This window comes from Panulirus ornatus, chromosome 12 (genome assembly GCF_036320965.1).
Source record: "Panulirus ornatus isolate Po-2019 chromosome 12, ASM3632096v1, whole genome shotgun sequence".
NCBI classification, from domain to species: Eukaryota; Metazoa; Arthropoda; class Malacostraca; order Decapoda; family Palinuridae; genus Panulirus; species Panulirus ornatus.
The window spans coordinates 61,075,308-61,099,800 of NC_092235.1; the positions used below are offsets into that span (position 1 = coordinate 61,075,308).

Genomic DNA, 24,493 nt, shown 5'->3' on the forward strand with positions numbered 1-24,493 from the left:
ATTCCCCCTTCTGCTCTCTCAACCACACTCTTTTTATTACCACACATCTCTCTTACCCTCTCTCTCTTACCCTTTCATTACTTACTCGATCAGACCACCACCTCACACCACATATTGTCCTCAAACATCTCATTTCCAACACATCCACCCCTCCTCCACACAACCCTATCTATTTCCCATGCCTGGCAACCATATAACATTGTGGACACCACACTATTCCTTCAAACATACCCAGTTTTGCTCTCCGAGATAACGTTCTCGCCTTCCACACGTTCTTCAATGTACATAACAGAGATATTGTAAGATTAATGATTCGAGATTGTAAGGATAATCAAGAGTGTGTTCCGAATGTCCCATCAATACTTCGAAGTGATTTTATCAGCCGATGTCCAAAATGTAGTCTTCTGTCTCGGCAACCCAGCCGTGTGTGCCTGTGACCTAGACACGGTCGTCCGCTCTTGGGAATGTCCTCTGGCATGAATGAAGGACAAGAGAATCAGAACTGGACTTAAAACGGGAGTATTTTGATGAGCGCTGAACACAATGAGCGCTGAACACGATGAGCGCTGAAAACACGTAATACCTAAAGAAAGGCTTAAAACTGTCCTCCTGCGTCGAAGACCATGTTATTAATAAAGGTTTAGTGTAACGTAGGGATCCTTTAAGTCATAAGTAGAAAAGTGTCATACTTAGGAAGATCTTTCTCACGAATACACTCTGTTCAGTGGAATTGTCCGCTTGACAACGCCATAAATTAACACGGTTCCTTCTGGCCTGTTTGTTTACTACCACCTGTTTGGCAATGTTTGAGCACTCGCCTCCTCCAGGTGGTTATCTCGTTACAGACCATCAGGTCTTTTTCATCCTGGGTGAGCTGGTTGCGTCACGTGTTACGGGCCCGTGAGCAGCAGAGGGAGGGAGGGAGAAAAAAAGTTAATAATGTTGGTGTATGACGTCAATACGGCCCCCACCAAGTGCATCGAGTCATGAGCTAATATGTGTATACGCCACGTGGGGTTCGACATCATCTGCTGCTAACCTGACTCCAATGGAACTTAGCCATCTCGACTGAATATCCTAAATGTTCTTTAGAAAAAGAATTTAAGGATTGAATAGTAGCAGGTCTTACCAAAGGTATCCAGAATTTAAGGATTAAATAGTAGCAGGCCTTACCAGAGGTATCCAGACTTAGCATACTTTCATTTCATTCATCTCGCAGAAATGCAGCTTAGGATGGATAAAAAGCTTCGAGTAGATCGATAGATTCTGAACATTTTGTTCCATTCTTTATTTGAACAAATAAAGGGCAAACATATCCAGTTTAATCATTGAATTATGTTGAGAAAAGATTATGATTAGGTTTGATGTTAAAGCCGTCCAAACACTTGACAAGGTGGATGGTCCACTCTTGGCTCCCAAAGCCAAGGTGAATGTCCCACACTGCCACTGAGCCTAAGTCAATGCCCTACACTGCCCTAATCCCAAATCGACGCCGTGCACTGCCACTAGGGCTAGGACGACGCCCTACTCTGCCCGCAAATCCCAGATCAGACACTACCTTGGCGCCAAGCCTAGGTCGAACCATAGAAATCTTGTAGACCTAAGTACAAGTGATGGAGACCCCCCCAGCATTATCGCTTCGTCCATCTACTTTGTTACGCAAGGTTCGTTGATGTTTACAGAAAATAAGTTCCATGGTTATTGTGTGTGTGTGTGTGTGTGTGTGTGTGTGTGTGTGTGTGATTATCAACGACTGCAGGTCATTGAGTAAAGAGTCCACTCCAAATCAGGCGTTTGGTTGACTCGTTTTATGAAGAGTTATAGGTCCGTCGATTGCCAGGGGGATCAGTATTAAGACGGTTAGGGTCAAGTTATATCCACCATTCGAAGGGGGGGATAGAGAATTGGACACCTTCAGGTGTTCGAGATCATTTGTAAAGATCATACGCGCTTTATCTGTTATAGATGACCCCTTCTGTGTGTATATGGTCCTTGTTATGTCGTTCATATAAAGTACACCATTTCCATGTCCACTGTGAAAGATGATCTACCGAATAGTATAGACTCTCTGATCTTTGACTCCCTTTCACTTGATCCGCTGGCATTTAAGGTGTTATAGTAGAGTCTTAGGGCAAGGAAGAATGGTCTGGTAATGCCTCGATCTTGAAATAGAAAACGTAAGTTTCTTGGTAAACTTCTTTGAAACATTTTGGGGTATTCTGGTAGTTTACAGTGTATATCTTATACTCTTATAGATCTTGTAGTCTTATTCATCAAGCAAGGTACTCGTAGGTAGGTGCGTAGGTACACTTAGGTAGATACACGTAGTTAGGTACGTAGGTACGTACAGGTAGATCCGTAGGTACACGTAGGTTGATGTGTATGTACTCGTAGGTAGGTACGTAGGTACACATAGGTAGGTAAATAGGTACACGTAGGTAGGTACAGAGGTACACATAGGTAGGTGTGTAGGTTCTCGTAGGTAGGTACGTAGGTACGCGTAGGTTGATGTGTAGGCACTCGTAGGTAGGTGCGTAGGTACACGTGGGGTGATGCGTAAGTACACTTAGGTAGGTACGTAAGTACTTCCCTGCTCGGCCTCGTAACCAACCAACACCAGACAGCTTCGCGGCCACGCATGGGGGTAGCGTGATCCCATAATCCTGGTGATGGTAGACACATAGCCGTAGATGTAGTAGTCATACACGTGTCTTCCTTACATATACACCTCTTAAGACTCGTCTTCCCCCTCATCCAGTTGGTGTAGAGTTCCCTGCCAGCTCGTACACAGGAAGGTGTTGAGTTCCATCCAGCTCGTACCCAGGAAGGTGTTGAATTCCCTCCCATCTCTTACCCAAGAAGGTGTTGAGTTCCCTCCCATCTCTTACCCAGGAAGGTGTTGAGTTCCCTCCCATCTCTTGCCCAGGAGGGTGTTGAGTTCCCTCCCATCTCTTACCCAGGAAGGTGTTGAGTTCCCTCCCATCTCTTACCCAGGAAGGTGTTGAGTTCCCTCCCATCTCTTACCCAGGAAGGTGTTGAGTTCCCTCACCCAGGGGGTGTTGAGTTGTCTCTCTTCCCTCACCCAAAGGGTGTTGAGGACCATCTCTTTCGCCCAGGTGTTGAAAATTCTCCCTTCTCTCACCTAGAGTTGTTGAATTCCTTCCCTTCCCTCACCCAGAAGGTGATGAGCTCCCTTCCTTCCCACACCCGGAGGATGTTGGAGAGTTCCTTCCTTTCCCACACTCTGAGGGTGTTAAGGACTCTCCCATCCCTCACCCAGGAGGTGTTGAGGAACCTCTCTTCCCTCACCCAGGAAGGTGTTGAGCTCCCTCCCTTCCCTCACCCAGGAAGGTGTTGAGTTCCCTCCCTTCCCTCACCTAGAATCCGTCTCTTCCAATGGACCGCGCCGCACGTGGGTCCAACACTTGACACCTACCTCCTTACCTGAGGTGCACTGCCTCACGTGGGTAGTCAACCCGACTCCACCTCCCCTTTGACGTGAGTCTGCGCTCTGTCATCCTTCTGATGGACACACACGGTCCGTCACCTCTCTCTCTCTCTGAGCCGTCTTCTCTCACGTGGCACTTTTGTACCGTACATGTGGCTCAGATTAAGCGATGAAGGTGGCCTTAGTGACCATCTCATTGCCATCAGGATTATCCTGATGTCACCAGCATTCCTTACTCTCCACGCCCCTCAAGGCCCCTACCTTCGGAGAACGAAGTCCAAGATGATTATTATCAGTTACCCTAACCTCTCACCTGTGACTCTTGAAATGGATTATAATCCAAAAAAAAAAAAAAAACATGTTTTGGACAATCACATGTTTACCAAATGGCGTCCTAGCTTCGTCTCTTCAATGTATATCAACTGACCGTTATATTTCTTCTCTTGTGTCTCCCCTGATGATGTGATTATTACGCGAAAGTGCACTTGGGAACTTTTCGTGTTTCATTTTCCCCGTGGACTCATAGGAATATCTTGATCACGCGCAAAATTGTGATCCTTTCCAATATATATATATATATATATATATATATATATATATATATATATATATATATATATATATATATATATATATATATATAAATGAAGATATCATGCTTATGCATCACTCTTATCACTCGGAATGTTTACATTACAGGTCTAACCTACCCTGAAGTGTAGTCTATGTTCAGCATGTAAAGCTAACTACTTCTTCGTCAAGTGTGTTGTCTTTATCATATTCTTAGATTTACATTGACGAAGGGATGTGCTTATGGTGGAACTAGAGTCTTTATGTTTTGTAGCAAACTGTGATGTTCGGTGTGTGAACTTTATAAGATGAATTGGATATTCGTTAGATTTCAGATATTAACTTTATATTTCTGATATGGATTTTTGAAAGTCGAATCGCACTTCACCTGTATTTGGCTAAATGTATGATAATGAATTGGACTTTATATTTTTTGGTTCTCGGATAAAAACCAGTAAATTATTAGAAAGATGGTGAGTGGTGGGATGAAGAAGTAAGTTTGATAGTGAAAGAGAGAGCGAGAGGCGTTTGGACGATTTTTACAGAGAAGTAGTGTATAAAAGAGAGGTAGGAGGTCAAGAGAAAGGTGCAAGAGGTGAAATAGAGGGCAAATGAGAGTTGGGGTGAGAGAGTATCATTAAATTATAGGGAGAATACGAGAATGTTATGGAAGGAGGTAAATAAAGTGCGGGGGGGGGGGATGCTGTTTCATGTGTGGCGGGGTGGCGACGGGAATGGATGAAGGCAGCAAGTGTGAATGTGTACATGTCTGTATATATATATGTGCCTGTGTATGTATATGTATGTATACGTTGAAGTGTGTAGGCATGTGTGGGCGTTTATGTATATACATGTGTATGTGGGTGGATTGGGCCACTCTCGTCTGTTTCCTTGCGCTACCTCGCTAACGCGGGATATAGCGACTAAGTATGATAGATGAATGAATAGATAATATAGATGAATAAATAGATAATATATATATATATATATATATATATATATATATATATATATATATATATATATATATATATATATATATATATATATACACACACACACACACTTGTGCTCTCACACTCCCAAGCCAAAGCCGAGACCCACACGCGTCCACATCGCTTGCTGCCCTCATGCCTCGGCAGCCTTATTGCCTACGGCCCACGTGCCGCCTATTGATCACCTATAACAAGTAGTCACTCACGGACTCGCAGGTCCGGCATGACGCGACACTCGTGACTGAGCAAGAGCTAGGCTTAACGTCCGGCTTTGAAGAAGTCGTACTCGACGAAATCCCCCTCGGTTTTGGGAAGGGTCTAGACGTTCCTTAGGCGTTGCTAGACTCTGTTTCTGTTAGGAACTCTGTTGATTTCGATGGTATCCCAGAGCGAAGGCGTCGAGATCAAGGCCCCCTGCTTTTGTTTTTAGGTTGGGAATTCCTGCAACCCGGACACACGCGTGTGCTGGTATCGCACTGGTTCAATCCTCGTGTAGAGTTTTGTGTATCCTGGCTGGACGACTTCAGCTGTTTGATAGCCTTAATTACAGTCTAGCAGCAACACCTCAGAGAAAAGAAAAAAGATATCACCTTTGGCGCTTGTATTAAGCTTCAGCAACTATCTTCTAGCAATCCCAGTTTATCATGTCCGTATATTTCCGTGAGAAATCAGTTCTAATCGTTCTAGAATGCTCGAATATTCTGTCTCTGTGGTTCTGGTTGTTTCCGGTACGGGCTTCGAAAAGGCTGATTCTGTTCCTACATTTCGAGTATTTTATGCGTTGTTCCTTTTGCTAATCTTCTTGCTTTAAGGTCGACCAGAGGTGGTCGCTGGTTGTGGTTGCTGACCTCATCTTGCGGAGCATTGGTTGCTGTTCGTCTTGTATATCTTGACAGCCTCCATGTAAGGGCCTGTCGTCATGCGATAACATATTGGAAGTTATTTTTTTTCTTCCAGCGTTTTTTTGTAAAGAGGAAGAGCTGTCTTGATCACTGATCCCTTGCCTTACTCTGTTCTAGCCTATGACTAGAAGAGAGTCATGGAAGTTTGGTCTTCCTTATACTGGGTCATCCATACGCTTCACTCAGGGTCAACCTTACGCCTAATCCGAGATCAACCCTTCACCTTATTCACCCAGGGTCAGCCCCTCACCAAACCCTGGTTCACTCGTTCACCTCACCTTAGCTTTACGAATAAACATATGATGTGGATTTCGGCTTCATGATCTTCAGTATCTAGTAGCCATTAAACTCAACAGAATCTTCACACTCCATGCATCACATTTCAGCGGTAAACAAGAAAGGAATTGTGTATGTTTTACAGATGTTTGCATTTTCTTGTTTACTGGCCCATTTAGTACGTGTGTAGCGACTAACTACCCCATTCTCCATCAACAGTGGTGTTCCTCAAGGTGCTTTCCCGTCTCCTACACATTTATTCCACCCCCAACCCCCCTTCATTATCAACGATTTGCTTTCTTCTAAAGATAACCAAATGCACTCATATGCTGACGATTCAACGCTGCATTTTCTCCACATCGTTCCACTCTGCTCCTTCTCTCACTCGATCTCGTCTCGACACAACTTCCTCTGTAAATTCAGACTTGGACAAGGTATCGCATTGAGGTAGACGAAGTCCCGTAAAGTTTAATGCCTCCAAGGCCCAGTTTCCGCCCATCTCTCGATCCACAATTCCTCACACCTTTCACCCTTTGTTAGAAATGTATCTTCACCTCTTGACGCAGTAAACGTTCTACGTTGTACTGTAATATCAACGTTATCTTGGAAAACTGACATTACGGAAATAGTGAGGTCAGCCTCATTGGGAGTCCTGTTTAGATATCGAAATCTCTTTTCTTCTAACAGTTTCATCATTTATACGAAGGATGGATCTGTCCTTGTATGGAGTTCTGCTACCACATTTGGGATGGTTCTAGATTTACTTCCTTACTTGACATGGTTGAATTGAAAGCCGTCAGTTTTGTTAACTCTCCCAGGCTAACTTCAAAACTTGCCTCGCCGTACGCCGCAACGTTGGTTCACTTTTCCCTTTTCCATAGGTATGACTTTGGCTTTTGTTCCTAACAGCTGGCTGCTTGTTTGCCCTCCTCATTAGCTAGACCACGCAATACTCGGCAAGCTGTTGGGTCGTATGATTACCGTGTGGCCGTTGGCAACTAAAGAGTGGGCCGTTTTGATAACTTTTTCTTTCCCAACGTCTCGGACCTTTGGAATTCTCTACCCCCCCCCCCCCCCCCCCCTCATGTCTTTCCCAATAACTGTGACTGGGCACTTTTTAAAAGACAGGTTTTTCATTCCTCCAGAATCCTTCAATACTTCTCGTCTCTTCTTATAACCTTTCATTTACCCTCTTGATATTTTCGATTAAGGCTTTGATGTGGACTTGTGATGTGTCCGTTTCCCGTCGTCAGTATTTCTATACATTTACAATTTTGATGTATGGGTCGGAGTCTCACTTAAATAGATTCAGTCGTTGATAACCATATAACCCCACAACGTATAGTTCAGGTACTCGTTAAGTAACGATACGACCATTAATACCAGCATTAGAAGCTATATATATATATATATATATATATATATATATATATATATATATATATATAGACCCACACCTTGGTCACTGACTCTGAAAAAAAGGGTATTTAGGTGTCCATATATATATATATATATATATATATATATATATATATATATATATATATATATATATATATATATATATATATATATATATATATTATAGCTACATTGGCTTACTCGTGGTAAACATCGATATTGCTTCATAGACGAGGGATACGTCCGGGTTGGTTTACATTAAGCTGGTGCAGGTGCAGTCATGAGCGGTGGTGCCCCACCAGCCAACACGACCTTATGAAGCCTCGACTTGCAAGACTCCGGCTCGCTCAACGCACACGTAGATATGAGATTTGGATTCTGTCCGCAACGTTGCCCTTTTAACGCTTATTTTTTTTTCATCTTTCTTTTTCTTAGAGATAGCGAGTATGTCTCATCTCGGATCTGAATCTATGTATAGAATATATTCTCGATGTGATTCTTCGAATCATCATATTTGTGAACGAAAATAGGATGTAAGTAAGAAATATCTTGGTCTTCGTGGGATTATTTTGATTTTCGGGCCCTGATGACCTTCTTTGAAAAGGCTTTTAGTAATTGTAAGATGCTTCAGTCACTCCCAAACACGGCAGACGTTGTTACGACCCCTGTGATTAATATATATGATTAAGAGACGATATGCCAGGTGGGAGACATCCAGAAACTACAAGTATTTGGACATACCATTACGTTGGGATTGCTAAAGTCCAGTAACAAAAGCCACATTAACAACATCTAACATGCAACACTGCCTTATACATAAGGAACAGTGGCTCACACACTACAAGAATGTCCTCATCTCCACAGAAGTCTTCAGTCACTCTTTTAACCCCACAGACAGATGCAGATTCAACTCACACCCTCCAATCGCCTTGAATGGACAGTCACTTCCACTGAACAAAACTCACGCGGCACTAGGCATAGCATATGACACACACACATGTGACATTCACTCCGCACACCACTAGCGCTCAACACAAAAGCAGTACACAAACTACGAAGCCCACTATAACAGAGCTGCACACCACGCAAACTAGTACACTCAGAATACAATCACCGGCTCCGTAGCAAAGCACAAAATTCATCGCCTTCGCAGTGAAGCAAAGATCATCCCAATATAGTCCCATCTCAACATGCTTCAGCATTCACCTTCTATGCAACAGCACTAAACCCCCTCCAACCCAAACCACTCTGTAACTAGCCACGAACCCCCAAGTGAAGATAACTAGCTTACCCTTCCTCCCTCTTCAGTAACCTTTACACACATATCCCCCCCAACCCTTCCTCCTCCTCCCCCTACAAATAGAACACGGACAGAACACATTCACACTGAAAAAGCCCGACAAACATATAACAACCGACTTCTTAAGTCAGTCTGATACTCCAGTCCACCAGGCATACACGAGAAACTACACTACCCAGACAAACACGAGTCACACACTCCTTTGTACACACACACACACACACACACACACACACACACACACACACACACACACACAGATACTAAATACCAGCAAGATATGTATATATATATATATATATATATATATATAGAGAGAGAGAGAGAGAGAGAGAGAGAGAGAGAAATCTGATTTGAACTTTATGAAATAAATAGAGAAACATACAGACATACATCTCCATTCGAAGAAATTTACCTTACGTAGTCTGGCGCATTGAACGTGCCTTATGCCTCAGAGTCAGACTCTCAGACCCATTGGCTCCAAGCGACCAGTCAAATGAGCAACCTATATTTTCAGCGTCGCTGTGCGCCAGTAGTCGGCCCGCAGAGTGAGTTTACGGACGTGGGAGATTAACTTACTCCCTCTCCCCTCCTTTTTTGGGGGGAGGAGGAGGAGATGAGGTGGCCCAAAGGGGAAGGCTCAGCCAGAGGGAGGAGGGAAGACTCCCAACTCCTAAGGTTGTGGTGTCATCGTCGGGCGTCGGTGCAACTTGAGTGCACGAACGCGTCCGTCCGTCCGTCGAGATCGCGATGTGGTCTCTCTCTCTCTCTCTCTCTCTCTCTCTCTCTCTCTCTCTCTCTCTCTCTCTCTCTCTCTCTCTCTCTCTGAAGAAAGTAACTGTAGACTCATTATTTCTTTCTCTCGTTATTAGTATTCATGAAAAGAAGGTGTAGAAATTAGATGCCGTGCTAGAATATGGCCTGCTAGCGTTGGACGAGCGAATGCAGGAGTGTGTGTGTCGTGTGTGTTCCTCACGCATTTTCATTCGCCACCATCTGCGCGCTACGGGAGGAAAGCACCACCAAAACCTCATGCTCACTACACCCTTCATGAACCTTAATTTACTTCACCTTCCAAGAACGTATCTTCACCTCCAGTGTCGAGAAACACATCTCCACTACGCCAGCATCTTTATTTCGCTACATACACTCTCTAGTAGGGAATGAAAGATGCTTTGAGTTATCGCGGTCTAATTAGGCAGGAGGATGTGAGGGGTGCATGGGATAGAAGGAATTGGTGAGATGTGGTATAAAGGGGGCGACGTGCTGTCAGTGGGCTGAACCACGGCGTGTTAAATGGGTAGGGGAAAACCACAGGAAGGACTCTGGGGCTTTCCTATAAAATGTTTGTTGATATATGAATAATCTGAAAATTAAGTATCCTGATATATTGTATGTAAACACACACGTGTCTCTATGGGAAGACGGGACATGTGCCAAACCTTGACATCCCTGGCTGAGGTGAGATATGTATGAATAGGCTGTTACCAGAGGTTCGTGATCGCGTGGCAGACGCTGCCACCACCTACCTACCTACCTACCTACCTACAGACGCATGCTCTCTCTCTCTCTCTCTCTCTCTCTCTCTCTCTCTCTCTCTCTCTCTCTCTCTCTCTCTCTCTCTCTCTCTGAAAGAAACGCTTCAGAAAGGAGTCTTCACCCCCCCAAAAAAACTGCACACTATGACTTTAAACTTAAGTCTCTTCCTCACCCCCCCCCCCCCACACACACAACACATGTTGAAATGGCTCACAAGCTTCCACAGGACTGAAGCTTGTGTATGAGGTTTGAAACAATGTAAGACAGTTGGAGGTTTGTGGTTAGAGTGATCTGGGCCTGAACATGCAGCGGGATGCGAGGCGTGCCTCAGGCTAGAGCAAATTTGAAGTAATGTGGTACACAGGGGGCGACGTGCTCTCAATGGACTGAACCAGTGTCTATAAAAAGTGGTTGGCAGAGTAGGTAACATTGGCATTTGGGTGAAGTATGATGTGTGCCTTCTGATTGTAGTGAAATATGATGCTGTATGTAGGTTGTAAGGTGTTTCACAGTTGTATATATTGGTTTCGAGTATGTTATGTGAAAGGATATAGTGTGTTGGTTGTGTTGATGCAGTGTATAAGTTGTTTTAGAGAATATGAAAGCCAAAAGATAAGATAGGTACGAATGGGGTATGTATGAAGGTATGAATGTGTGTGTGTGTGTGTGTGTGTGTGTGTATCTTGTATATATGTATTTATGCGTCTATATTTGCCTATGTTATGCTTTACGAATATTATATCAGGCATTTGGTGGACATCGCCTCCATGGATATGCAATCGTCCATTACATTTAACAATGCTGACTGTTCATAGATTATGCCATTGAGAGTTCATCCTGGTGGAAAGGACTTGCTCACGAAAACGTCTTGTCGCATCTTCTCATGTTACCTTTTCGAATATCTGAGAAGTTTATTGTTTCTGGTTGGTACTAACATCTCCTGAGCAATCTGAGGCACTTTTACATAACAACTACACGGGAAAAATAAGTTATCGGGATAGCTGACAAGTGTTTAAGGGCAAAAATTAGCATTGCAGGTTTCATAAGATAAACTCAAGAAGGTCCGTGATATTCTCCCTCCATCGTGTAGCTCCGCCCTCTTCCAAGCCCGTGGCTCCTCCCCTCCGGTGGCGCTAAGCCCCTCCTCCTCGCACGGGAAACGTATATATACCTGAGGTTGGCAGGCTAAATGTCAGTACACCCACAGACGCTTACCAGGCAAAGCAAGTGATATTAGGAGTGAAATCTCCAGAAACGACCTGAGATTTTAAAAGTTATAACGTGACGCGACTACTGAAGTGTTGATCAACATGCTCGTGTGTGACGTTGACAAGAACAGCGAAGAGTCAACATGCAGTAAGTACTTTCTTGAAGTTTACGTTCAGATTTTATTGCTTGTGAGTGAAAGACGGATGGATATACATGGAATTTCTTTGACGCTTTTTGAGCTGACGGGTAGTTAAGTTTCCTCACCAGTAATTTTTTTTGAGAGGGTCACAGAGCCTTATCACCGTCCAAAAAGTTAGAAATTACAACTTCAAAAAGCCTAGCAGAACATCATGGATGTTATGAAAATAAAGTGCGCTTATGTACGGCTGAGGAGAATGTTCAGTAAATTGCCTAAGAAAGCGGGTATTATTTCACTGGAGATGTATGTGTCGTGGGGTGTCATCACAGACACACGTCGGGTATGTGTGTGTGTGTTTGTGTGTATGATTGTGGGTCTATGGGCTCCAAAATTTTAGGTTTGTGTCTGTGTTACGTATGATGGGGACCAACTGATTGATTCTCACCGATTTCGAGAAATTGCGAACACCACTGGATTTTTTTTTTTTGACAACTAGTCGTACTTGTTTACCTGAGCGTAAGATGAGTGTATGCACCTTGGATAGATAGATAGATAGATAGATGGGTGGTGAAATCAGCAGTTATGAAAAGGCGGTCTCGACACCGCCCATTACGTGATGTGTGTGAGCCAGTATGTGATTTTGAATACTTCTTTCAAGTCTGAAATATATCATTTGCTCGTCATGCATAAGCCAAGTTGTTTATTATTATTATTATTATTATTATTATTATTATTATTATTATTATTATTATCAATGAACTCAACGATATTTGCTAGAATCATCTTGATATCCAGTAAATCGTCAGCCAGTCATAATTTCAGTTAAAAAAAAAAGATAAGGCTTCGAAAATTTTTCTCCATGAATTATCAACTTTGCAAAGACTCATTCCCAATTGATTATCTGTATCGACCTCAAAGGGGTCAAGGATATTGATGTATCGACTTAAAGGATGATAACTTCAACCGTAAAAGTTTGACTTTTGTTTGAATTGTTCGTTACAACATCGTCAAAATGCTCATGATATATATATATATATATATATATATATATATATATATATATATATATATATATATATATATGATAGAATTATGTTAAGCTGACAAAAAAATTGAAAACGTTAATATTTCTATGGTATTAACTTCAGTCTATCTTTATATTGGCTTAGAAATTCCTTAAATCCGATTTAAAAGCAGTTGAATATCATTCTCATTTCATGTAGCTTTTGAATGTTTATGAAAGGATTGAAGTAATTTGCCCTGGGATTATGATTCGACGCTTATACATATATTTTTTTTCTCTCTCTTCACGAGTTGGTCCGTGAGGAGCTGAGCATTCACCGGATCCAGCACGATCCTTAGGAGGGCTTAAAAATGCGTTGCTCTACAGGTGATATGCTGAATAATGTTGCTTACGTCAGGACTATGGTGGGATAGGTGAGACAGGTTTCATGAGAGAGAGAGAGAGAGAGAGAGAGAGAGAGAGAGAGAGAGAGAGAGAGAGAGAGAGAGAGAGATGGGCTGCTATAAAGAAATATGAATAAAAAAAAGATATATATGGTGTAGAATGTTCTGCAGAAAGTTGGTCACATATGTGTGTGTGTTCCGACGACGACTCAAATTCGTGTCATCTTCCCCAGGCTGGCGACGCGTCGCTCCACACAGCCAACCTCTACCTCTCCGGAGCTTGAGTCAGGCGGTCCTCGCCTCCATCGTCTCCCGAACGGCCTCCCAGAGCTTCGAAGACTGCAAGGTAAAGATGCTTCTCTCTCTCTCTCTCTCTCTCTCTCTCTCTCTCTCTCTCTCTCTCTCTCTCTCTCTCTCTCTCTCTCTCTCTCTCCCAAAGGGAAAAAATGTGTATATTTCTACTCATGAGTACTTTTTCCCATTGAATCTGAATTTCCACTCTCAAGCGCAGTTTCATATTCCACGAAAGAAGATGAATTCATAAGCTTACTGTTAATCGTGATATCTTTCGTATTATATTTAGAAAATGAGCATAGTTTAAAGACATTTGATTTCCCATGAATATGTCATCTAACATCGAGCTAATTCCATGTTGTTCTGTCTGCTTCAGGAGGATTTGCACACCGTGTGTCATCTCCTACGGTCGTCCTTACCGCTTGATGTGAGGACCTCCGTCATGAGGGAAGTCACCTCCACGCAAGACATCGAAGATCCTAGAAGCGTTATGTCCCTTATTCTCCTCCATCTGTTGATGGACGTGTCTCACATCAGCCTGACAGCTGGGGCCAACGCTGGTCGCTACGTGCTACTAGAACAGGAAGACTGTGCGCGTATCCTTCAGGAGCTGGAAGGAGTGCAGAGGTTCAGCTTAGAGAGCCTACAACTGGAGGGCGTGTGGATGGAGAACGGCCTCCTGTCAGAAATTCTTCGACGCTCACCAAACATTAGTGTCATCCAGGTTTCCGGGGATCTGTGCAGAGAGGTACTGCAACTCCTACAAGAACGTCCTTGCAACCTACGTTCCCTGCATCTCCACAACTGCGCCGTCTCCGACGAGGAAGTGATCAAAGCGATTATAGGAACAGATAACGACTTTGTGACGCTTGGCAATATCATCTGCACCGGCGGAGACATCACTGAAGTACAGACCGTCGCACTGAAGTCGTTGAGAAGCCTCTCAGTTCAGTCGCATATGCTGACCGTGTGCGGTGCCATGGTGCTCCTACACTCGCTACGAGAACTTCGTCACATGCAGTACACTTACTGGAACTGTCCCATTAGCGACACTTTGCTCCTCCTTCAAAAGATCAGGCCTGAGTTCTCCTCTGCCCTCTCTTCCATCGATCTCTGGCGCCCTTCGGGGGAAACGCTGGAGAGCATGGCAACTTCGTGTCCAAGATTACAAAGACTCACGATCGAAGGTCACGACACAAATCTTGCATCCCTCGGTGCCCTGTCAGAATTTCGAGAGCTTTCGTCTCTCACCTTAAGAATCGTCTCGGAAGAACTCATTGTATCCGCAGTGAAGGCATTGGGTAGTAACCTCCTGGAGCTGAAAATAGAGTTCGAGGATTACACCTTCCATCCCATCTCACTGGACACCATAAGAACCATCCAGGAAGAATGCCCTCACCTGCAACGGCTTGCGATGCTGCACGTCAACATCGTGGCGAATCTGAGCGACCGCCTGCCATACACGAAGAAGGACGTCCTGACGGAGTTGAAGGACTTCACACTGCAGAGCTCCCTCATCCAACCTGCTCTCTTGGAGCGGATGGTCAGAGGCAACAGATCCCTCGAGAACCTGGTGCTCGATGTGAACCAGGACGCCCTCACAGACCAGGTCATGACCTCTCTACTGAGAAACAATAACCTGCATAACCTTACTACCATTTACCTAGGCGCTGGGTCTCTCACTGTAAGGGCTATTACCTCCCTCGTGGCTCTCTCCTCGCTTGCCAAGTTATCCCTGGACCTAAAGCGCTTCCCCTTCATCCCCGTCTCGACCTTCAGCTTCCTCGAGCACGACCTCCTCAAAGGCAACTATCGCTGTGTCCTAGAAAACGCCGTGCAAGAAGACTAAGTCAGCTAGGGGCGTCTTTATCATTATTTATATTTTGTACAGTTTGCCTTCATCCTCACAGGATGGAAGGTGTTTGTATATATATCCTTATTTATTCCAAAAAATAATTTATTTGCTTCGTAATTTTTGATTATGACTTTTTTATATTCAAAATAAAGAAATTATTCGTAAACTGTTTTTCTATTTGTTTATATTCCTATGTGGATGTTATTCTCACACACGGAACCAAGAAGATACGGTATCCCAACTAGACGTTTATGGTCTCCAAAAAAGAAAGGTTTTAATGAACACTAAAGTTGGTCATGTGATCCAGGTCCTTGCTGTATGATCACAGGAGCTTACGAAGATCCTACGGTAGTTAAGTCTATATTCATAATCTTGTATAAAGGTTGAATTTCACAGACACAGGCTTATGGGAAGGCTTGATTAGACCAGCTGTCCTTTTTATTTGCTTTTTTTTTAACGACACAGAGTTCCTAGTCTCTGAGCGTTATAGATGACCTATTCAACAGACAATGATACAGCCTCCCCCCCAAGGTGACTCTGCACTCACGGTGTAGCCTCGGGCTCTTCCATCATACTTACACGAGCTGCGTCTCCTCTCAACTTCCTCTATACACACACACACACACACACGACTTCAATAGGGTGTCCCAATGGGATAAACCACAATCGGGTTAAGTTTGATAGCCCCAAGACCCAATTTCTGCTCATCTCTTATTTCTAAAGACCTCATCGTGATTTGCATCGTCTCGGTGACCATTTAACGCGACGAATAGAACCATCCATTACTCTAAGGAGCAATACGATGGTTGGTGGTGATCAAGAACTGCCTGTATGACTGAGGGATAGATAAACTATCCAGACTGCCTCATCCCCTATCCGAAACTTTGGAGAAAGTGGCAAATGGAAGACTCGTCAGAGAACACAAAAAAGTACACCAATTTCATCTTGTTCTCATAAAACCTGCAGAAAAAAGATAGAGAAAGAGGAGCAATATATCTGTTCGACTGCTGAAAATTCTTGTATTCCCAACAGTTGTCCCATTTATCCAAAGGATTGCTGCTCCGTCCTTGTCTTCAGCAATGCTCTCCATTTTAGTGAAGTTCTCTCCATTGTATACTAACCCGGCAGAGTTGATGAGTCAGGCCGACATGTCGTCAGTCAACGCTCCCGATCATACTACACGGCTTGGCAAACCTGTCCTGTGCCATGTTAGTTTACTTTCCTCTTTTTTTAAGTTTCCCCTCGAGGCCTGGCTGTATGTGTATCCCCAGCTTTAGCTAGACCAACATGGCACTTGGCAAGCTACTGAGGCTCATAATTACAGTGTGACTGTTGGCAATTCAAGGATAGCCCTTTATGATATCAGTTTCTGAGGTGTGTGTGTGTGTGTGTGTGTGTATCCTGTCACTGTGGTGTCTTTCACGGGGTTGGTTGAAATCTCTGAACATAGGTTGGTAAATTGTGAGGTGTTGATGGACGTTTTTTTATTTCTGCATAAGGCCGCTGATTGGTTATGTAATTTTCTGGGTGGCAGGCGAAAAGGACAGTTGTCGTGCGCGTCTTCAACAAGGTAGAAACATGAATAACAATTTGGCAGATTATTGATGTGTTTGAAGTAGTCATAATTAAAAAGAAAAGGATAGTAATAATAGTAGTTCTTATGACAGAGCATCATAATTAAAAAGAAAAGGATAGTAATAATAGTAGTTCTTATGACAGAGCATCATAATTAAAAAGAAAAGGATAGTAATGATAGTGGTTCTTATGACAGCATCATAATTAAAAGGAAAGGATAGTAATGATAGTGGTTCTTATGACAGCATCATAATTAAAAAGAAAAGGATAGTAATAATAGTGGTTCATATGACAGCATCATAATTAAAAAGAAAAGGATAGTAATAATATTGGTTCTTGTGACAGCATCGTAATTAACAAGAAAAGGATAGTAATAATAGTGGTTCACATGACAGCATCATAATTAACAAGAAAAGGATAGAATATAATGAACACCTGTTCATGTGAGGAGAAAATAGACAAAAGCTAAAATAAAGCCACGAACTGGATAGAAGAAAACACCAGAAATAGGAATGAAGTGAAAATAATGTCTCAACATTGAAGAAAAAAATAACACCCTAACTTTATAAAGGGGTAATTTCACAATCTCAAGAGCTTGCGTTTGAGAAGAATTTTAAAGGAAGAGAAGGATTTGTTTGTGGCATTATGGGATCTGGAGATGATGTGTGAGAGGGTTGGTCGATATGTTTCGTGAAGATGATACGAAAGTGTGTCTTAACAGAAAAAAAAAAAAGTATAATATTTTCTGTACCTTATTTCAGGTTCGATATCTAATTACGTGGTATGATCAAATGAAATAAAAGGCACGGAAAATTGGCTGTGAGACCGGGATTGAAGCTTTCCAAAATGGTAAAAATTTTTCGAAGACTTTACTTTCTCTTTGCACCGGAGAACATATCCGTCAGTTGGAGCCGTGTTTTTCTAACCCGCCCGTTGATGCCTAGAATATTCTGTGTACATATGTGTATTGCGAGGTTGGATGACTGTCAACTACCTGTTGAACATCCTTTACGTAATAGTCACACACCAGTGGAAGTAGCTTGAGCAACTGAGGCTTGAATAATACTTTGTCATTAGAATGTGAATAATAGATTTAACATTGAACATTTCCTTTGGATAATGACTTTAACATGGTTAATTAGTAATTTGAAATACCAACCTAATTTCCTTAAACCATGTAAGTAGTCTCCAGTTTAACGTTAATTAATCGAGGCTCAAATTGTAGTAAGAAATACAGTGCATACAGTCTGAATGACGAAAAATTGTCATATTTGATTAACATCTTTCGAGCCGAGAGACGACATATCATATAGTGACGACATATCATATATGTATCATATAGTGACATGCTGGGATTGGTATGTACACTGCATGAACATTTCGAAGCCCTGACGGTAACGCCCCATCATCCAGTCGCTCTTGTTCAATTCCATTCGGTTAAGTATTTGTTTTCACACGGAGTCTTGCGCACCCTCGCAAGGCCAGCCACCTAGCCAGCTAGCCACCCAGCTTGGGAGAATGTAGTCCGCGCTGCACTGAAGAGATGTCGTAACCAGGTGCACTCGAAGCGTGAGAATGTAATATGCCTTAGGGATCAGCGCAAATGCAGCATGTATGGGGGGGGGAATGGTCGTAATCTAAGCCTTCAAGACATTTTCGAAGATTTATAACCTCATGGTAAAGGGAGGCAGGATTAACTGGAGACATACGTACTACGTAACTGTGACAGCAGCGTGGTGTTGCGTGGTCAGTATTACAAGTGTCCAAAACGAGCGTAACCTCCATTCGACACAAGTTTGCGGTGACGTAAGTGAGAATCATCTCGTATCTTGTGCTAACTCCCGATGTCGCTTTCCGGTTCAAGAGAGAAAATTGGTCGTGAAATTATGTAACGGCTCTTGATATAATCCGTGACATGTAATATTTACCCTTATCATTACCTCCGGTGTTGCTTAGGAGTATCTTGATCATGTTAGGGGACATAAGGGGACCTCCGTGGTGTAGTGGTTAGCTTCGCGGGCCACGCTTGCCCGGGCTGCTTCGTAAGATCATGTTTGATCACCGTTTCCCTTGCTAGCAAGACAGCCACAGGGACAGAGAAAGGAAGTCCGCATTCGCTCACATACATTCCCTGGGTGTTGTGTGTAAGGCACAACCAGGCTCCACACACCTTTCCATGGTTTACCACGGCCGCTTCACTGATAGCACATCAACCCCTGTATACCACAATGTTGCAGTCCACTCTATCGCGTGCATGCCCCTCACCCTCTTTCATGTTTAAGCCCCGGTCACTGAATATCTTTTTCACATCGTCCTTCCATCTCTAATTTAGTCTCTCCCCTTTCTTGTAACCTCCACTTATGAGGCATATATCACTCATTCTCTCCATATTTCCAAACCATTTCACCTTTCCACTTCAGCCCTCTCAACCACACTTAATATGACCACACATCTCTCTTACCCTTTTATTACTTACTCGATCAATCCACCTCACACCACATATTGTCCTCATATATTTCATTCCCAGCACATCCACCCTGGAAGTAACAGATTGCTTCCTGTGTACACAGTGACTATCAGTCCAATGGCCATACGGCAGGACTCCTCTGTTTCCAATGCCATTTGAATTTTCTGTAACCCGATATTTATCCTCCAAACACTGGATTGGTCTTTCATTACTTTGTTAGTGCCTTGGTGAGGCCTAAGTCTTTCACATCACTGAAGCAAATGAGAGTGGAACGTTGGAGTCTGTAGCACTGGAACGTTAGAGCCAGTAACGCTGTAACGCTAGAGGCAGCAATACCGAGGCTTATAAAGGTGGGACGTAGACAGTAAAGGAAGATAACCTGGAGTTCATAACTTCGTGGACGGCATCTCCACAACAAGAGTTCAGTCCTTTACGGGTATCCATCAACGTATATGTGATAAAGCCACATCTAGAAGAGAGGATCGAATCCTACGTAAAATGAAGAAGAAGTATTCCCGATCTCTTGGCTTCCGTAGTGTCCAGGATCAGCTTGGTCCTCATACCTTAGCTTCCTCACCCTGTCCTTCTCTGAGTCGTCCGGGTGGTTCGTTCTCCATCACCTGCTCTGGCCTTGTGCGTCAGAGAGATGATATTTGTGCTTGTATTCAGGAAGTGTTGGGTGAGGTCGTGATGCCGAGACTCATACATACAATCCACACAGCCGGCCTTGGGACACTTCTAGACTAAGAGGGTTATCATCTGCAGGGAGTAATCATCTACGTTAAGTCTGATTTTTATTTTCAGTGTCTGGGTTAAAGTCTTTAGCTGAGAAGGAAAGGTCAACCGTGTGCGCTCGGTGGTGGTGGGTGGATATATATATATATATATATATATATATATATATATATATAGAGAGAGAGAGAGAGAGAGAGAGAGAGAGAGAGAGAGAGAGAGAGAGAGAGAGAGAGAGAGAGGTATTCGTTCTCGCTTAAACGCATCTTGATACGGATTTGCTAAATGTCAGAGATGAGATTCGTTTGCGTATTTATGTTCATGCTTGTTGTGTATTGGCATTCCACTCGCAACACTTGCACATAATCTTACCAGTTGGAGATTACACCTTACCCTCAGGAGATTCTGGTGACACGTCTCAAGTGAGTGCGAAATGTGGCGTCCGCTGCCATTTTTTTTTTTTTCGAAAGCCATCCGCTGTCAAAGAAAACAAGAAGGATTATCATCTTTAAGAACGCCATAATCATTCTTACTCAGTTGTAACGGAGGAGAATGACTTGTACACGACTTACATGAAAGATGGACTGACGTGGCTCCCACAGGTGGGAAGTTGTGTGTGTGTGTGAGTGTTTGTGTGTTCCAGGACTCCACCATTTGACATGGTAAGCACTGCAAGGGGTAAGTCACCTTTGACGTGGTCGTGTCATCATGAGTGAACTGAGGAGTAGTATATAGACAGCGTCCTCGGAGACCTTCTTGAAGCACCCGGTCGCCGCTTCGTTTTCACGCACCCAATCACCTCTCCAGAGAGAGACACAAACCCTCCACTGTCTTCATGGTGCACAGGACGCGACAAGATGAATGAATCGCGTCCCCAGACAAGACATGATCACATGGTACTCGACTGAACCACCATCATCAAGTCGAAGTAGACCGCTGGTCTTCCCCACAGATCTCACACCAACACTTGACCTGTACTTAATCATCAGCTGAGCGTCTCCTCATCTCCGTTTGTGTAGGGGGTTGAAGGTCTTTCGTCACCGACGTTTCTTATCGCTCCTAAAGTAGGTGAAGGTGTTCTTATCCGTCAGATAATAACACTGGCGTCGTGAACCCGTCAGACATAACCTCCAGTGAAGGGTTCGACCCTTAAGAGGCCGGGATGAAAGTGCGATAAGTTAGCGATAAAATTTAGCCATTTGCGCCACGTACACACATCTCCATGAATAACGTATCTTCTTTTGAGGACATATGCACCTTCACTGCTATGTGAGTTTGTGAGTAGGGTGGCTACATATGGCCTATATAGTAACAGCAAGTCTTTGATAGCACACTAGACCTTGACCTCTTGCGACGTAAGCTGGTTATACAAAGGATAAATATTTTTAATAGCAATTGACCAGTGGGTCCTTTCGAGTCTGTTTGCAACCATGAAAGAGAGCAATAATTCAAGGAGGTCAGTTTGGTGAGAGGAGAATAGCAGCTTACAGATGATGTAAAGGGAATTATCTGTAAATTTTACATATACCTGAGGGAGCAAAAAAAGTCAGACATTATCAATTGTGAACTTGAAGCGAAGTATTTATAAAGTCTTTTCTTGAATGTTTTTATGTCGTGGAATGTTTTTTTTTCTTTCCTAGCAAAGGTTAAGTGAAACTGGGAGGAGAACCGTGTCTTCAGTGATGAATACGGATACAGAAATATCATTAAGATCTTTGCCATCGCTTCATTGTCTTAAAGCAAGTTATCTGTTTTCCGTAATGAAAAGACCAAATGCTGGGTCAATGACTCTGTTAATTTAGAATAATTGTAAATTTTTAGGGTTTTGATATTTTTAGCAATATACTCTTCATACGGACGTTTCCTTTGTCGAGTAAGTTTCTGAGTTTTTCTACACAGATTGATAGACTGCAAGTTACTCTGTAATGTTGGTTATTATTCTCTGTGAGTTTCGTGAGTGTAATTTTCGTAGAAAACAAGTAGCTCTTTATTTCATTGTTCTACTATTTTGACTTGGTTTGGAAAATGTCAGTCTGCTACGTTATTGCGCATAAGTTTCCTCTACTACTTTGAATGTTATACTGGAGTTTTTCCAAACTACGTCCGCATCGTTTTCATTGACAATGTCATCCCTAGATTTGCTTGTTACGTGCAATGTGAAGATCATTGAAATTTATAAGCATCACAAGCAGTGTTGGAAAGTTTGATCAAGAGAAATTTTTATTGGTGACTCGTACAAAATTTATCTCCAAACTTCGGGATCATACACAAGATCCTCATTCGTTGCTAGGACAAGGTCTAATGTGTTCTTCTTGCGAGTCGACGATTATTCAGTGAATTGCAATGGGGCACCGTGAAGCAAATTCAGCTAAAGCCAACTCACGGCGTTACTGGGAAGGCTTCTCCCATCTTACGTGCCGGGATGTAAAAATCTCCCACTTAATAGACTGCTGCTCATTGCAGATTTCTGCCAACTGGTCCTGAGGTGTTTCAGTCTACCTGCGGTGTCTGTGTAGGGTGGCCGTCTGTAAGACTTTATCCCCTTTTTTTTTTTTTTTTTTACGAAACTTATCCATCACTTCCATAAATATGGAGTTGATGTTATCAACAACCACCACATTTCTTAGCGCAGGATTAAAATGGGCTTTAACCAAGAGCATGTCACCATCGCTTACTCTGTTTTCACGAAGCTTTGATAGAACGTACCCTAGAATTGCATACTCGGGAAACATCTTATTTTTTTTCCCCCCCTCAATATCTTACCGAAGAGTCAAAGACACCAGTTATATAATTTGCTCCCAGTTGTCGATCACCTTATAGATTGAGGTTGGTCAGGCTCCGATAGCCGAAAACAGTAGACACACATCTCGGGGGGCACAAGAGCGACGACTTGATACGATTGTCGTCGTTGCCATCTGAAAGGTGACATTACTGTTGTTATCTTTACACTCCCATTCGACGACCGGAGTTTGCTCTGAAGAACGTCTTCGAAAAATCACTCATTAACTGTGTGTGTCACTGACCTGAAGGAGAGGCGCTCTAGATAGAGGGGGACGGACGTACTCTCTCTCTCTCTCTCTCTCTCTCTCTCTCTCTCTCTCTCTCTCTCTCTCTCTCTCTCTCTCTCTCTCTCTCTCTCTCTCTCTCTCTCTCTCTCTCTCTCGTCATCCGACTCGCTGCCTTTCCTTGGCCGTCCTTTATAATATTATGGCCTCTCACTTATGGGTCTTCCTTGTGGCCCCTCACCCACACGCAGTCTTGGCACGTTGATCGATCCGGAGTCTTCTGTCGACCCTTTCATAATCTTGACTCCCTCCTGTCTATCACTTGACTCCCTCCTCTCTCTCATCCTGAACTGCTTAGCTTATCGTGGTCGCAGAGTCTTTTGCACTTGCCTCCTCCAACACTTAACCTCGTCCAAGCTTCACTTTACTGTTTCCCTTTTTAACTTGCCTCACATATGCCAACTTGGAATGTCAGTCATACAGAATAAAGACATACCAGTAATTGGGCAGTCTCTTGTCGTCAGCAATTCTTTTTCGTTGCCTCTACGTTGAAAAAATGTAATGTTAAGGCACGCACGTGATTAGAATGTAATCAAACTGATTATAACATTGTTTCATACAAATGTAAGTGATGAGATCGTCATTTAAAACTCAGCCAAACAGCGAGGGTGTGGAGGGAATTATTTTCACTGTCTCCATCGACTTGTCTGTATGTTGGAACGTCAGAAGTGGGCGTCTCAGGTGGATGTTTTCCACTAGCTTAGGTGGAGCTTATGAGGACTTGTCTGTTCCACTTCTAAACTGTGTGTGTGTGTGTGTCTGTGTGTCTGTGTGTCTGTGTGTTCTCATTAATTCAGAAGGAAATAATGATTGAATGCATTATTATATCATTACAGCTGGTTCCTAACTGATGTAATTGCGTTTCAATCCATTGGACATCACTCGAAAGATATGTGTACTATACGTAATTTTTTTTTCACAGTGTGTATGTGTAGTCCTACATTTACTTTAAAAAGAAATAAACTTTTTATCATTTATATATCATTGTCTCGTATCGTTTGTAGACAGTAGTGCAAGCAAGGAAATCCACACTAGGTTAGCGGGTTTTTATCGACACCACCATAGACCAATTCGACGATTTATTTTTATTTCAAAATTGTATTCACAGGAGAAAGCGGACCCCACGCACAACGTTGGGAGATGCCTGCATCAGTTCCAGACGTTGTCCAGTCTACTGAGCAGGTGATCCATGAGCCGCGTGTGGCTTCTCTGTTGTGTGCTAACCTGACGACCTTGCTGAGGCTACCAGATAAGGTATCTAGACACGTAACCGAGCAATGACGCAGGGCAAACGGGTAGAACGCTTCTGTGCCGCCCTT

The 24,493-nt window shown here is 43.1% G+C and overlaps 1 protein-coding gene across 1 annotated transcript; it reads left to right on the top strand.

Moving 5' to 3' along the window:
- The first annotated feature begins 11,610 nt into the window (after positions 1-11,610).
- On the top strand, positions 11,611-15,495 carry LOC139751753 (uncharacterized). The gene is made up of 3 exons (XM_071667303.1): positions 11,611-11,787; positions 13,420-13,532; positions 13,857-15,495. Exons 1-3 carry the CDS (start codon positions 11,742-11,744, stop codon positions 15,327-15,329), a joined length of 1,632 nt encoding a protein of 543 aa, XP_071523404.1. The 5' UTR covers positions 11,611-11,741; the 3' UTR covers positions 15,330-15,495.
- The last annotated feature ends 8,998 nt before the right edge of the window (positions 15,496-24,493 follow it).

Coding starts and splice junctions, on each gene's coding strand:
- LOC139751753 (XM_071667303.1), top strand. CDS start 11,742: ATGCTCGTGTGTGACGTTGACAAGAACAGCGAAGAGTCAACATGCA. Junction 11,788..13,419: donor CAGCGAAGAGTCAACATGCA/GTAAGTACTTTC, acceptor CATCTTCCCCAG/GCTGGCGACGCGTCGCTCCA. Junction 13,533..13,856: donor AGAGCTTCGAAGACTGCAAG/GTAAAGATGCTT, acceptor TGTCTGCTTCAG/GAGGATTTGCACACCGTGTG.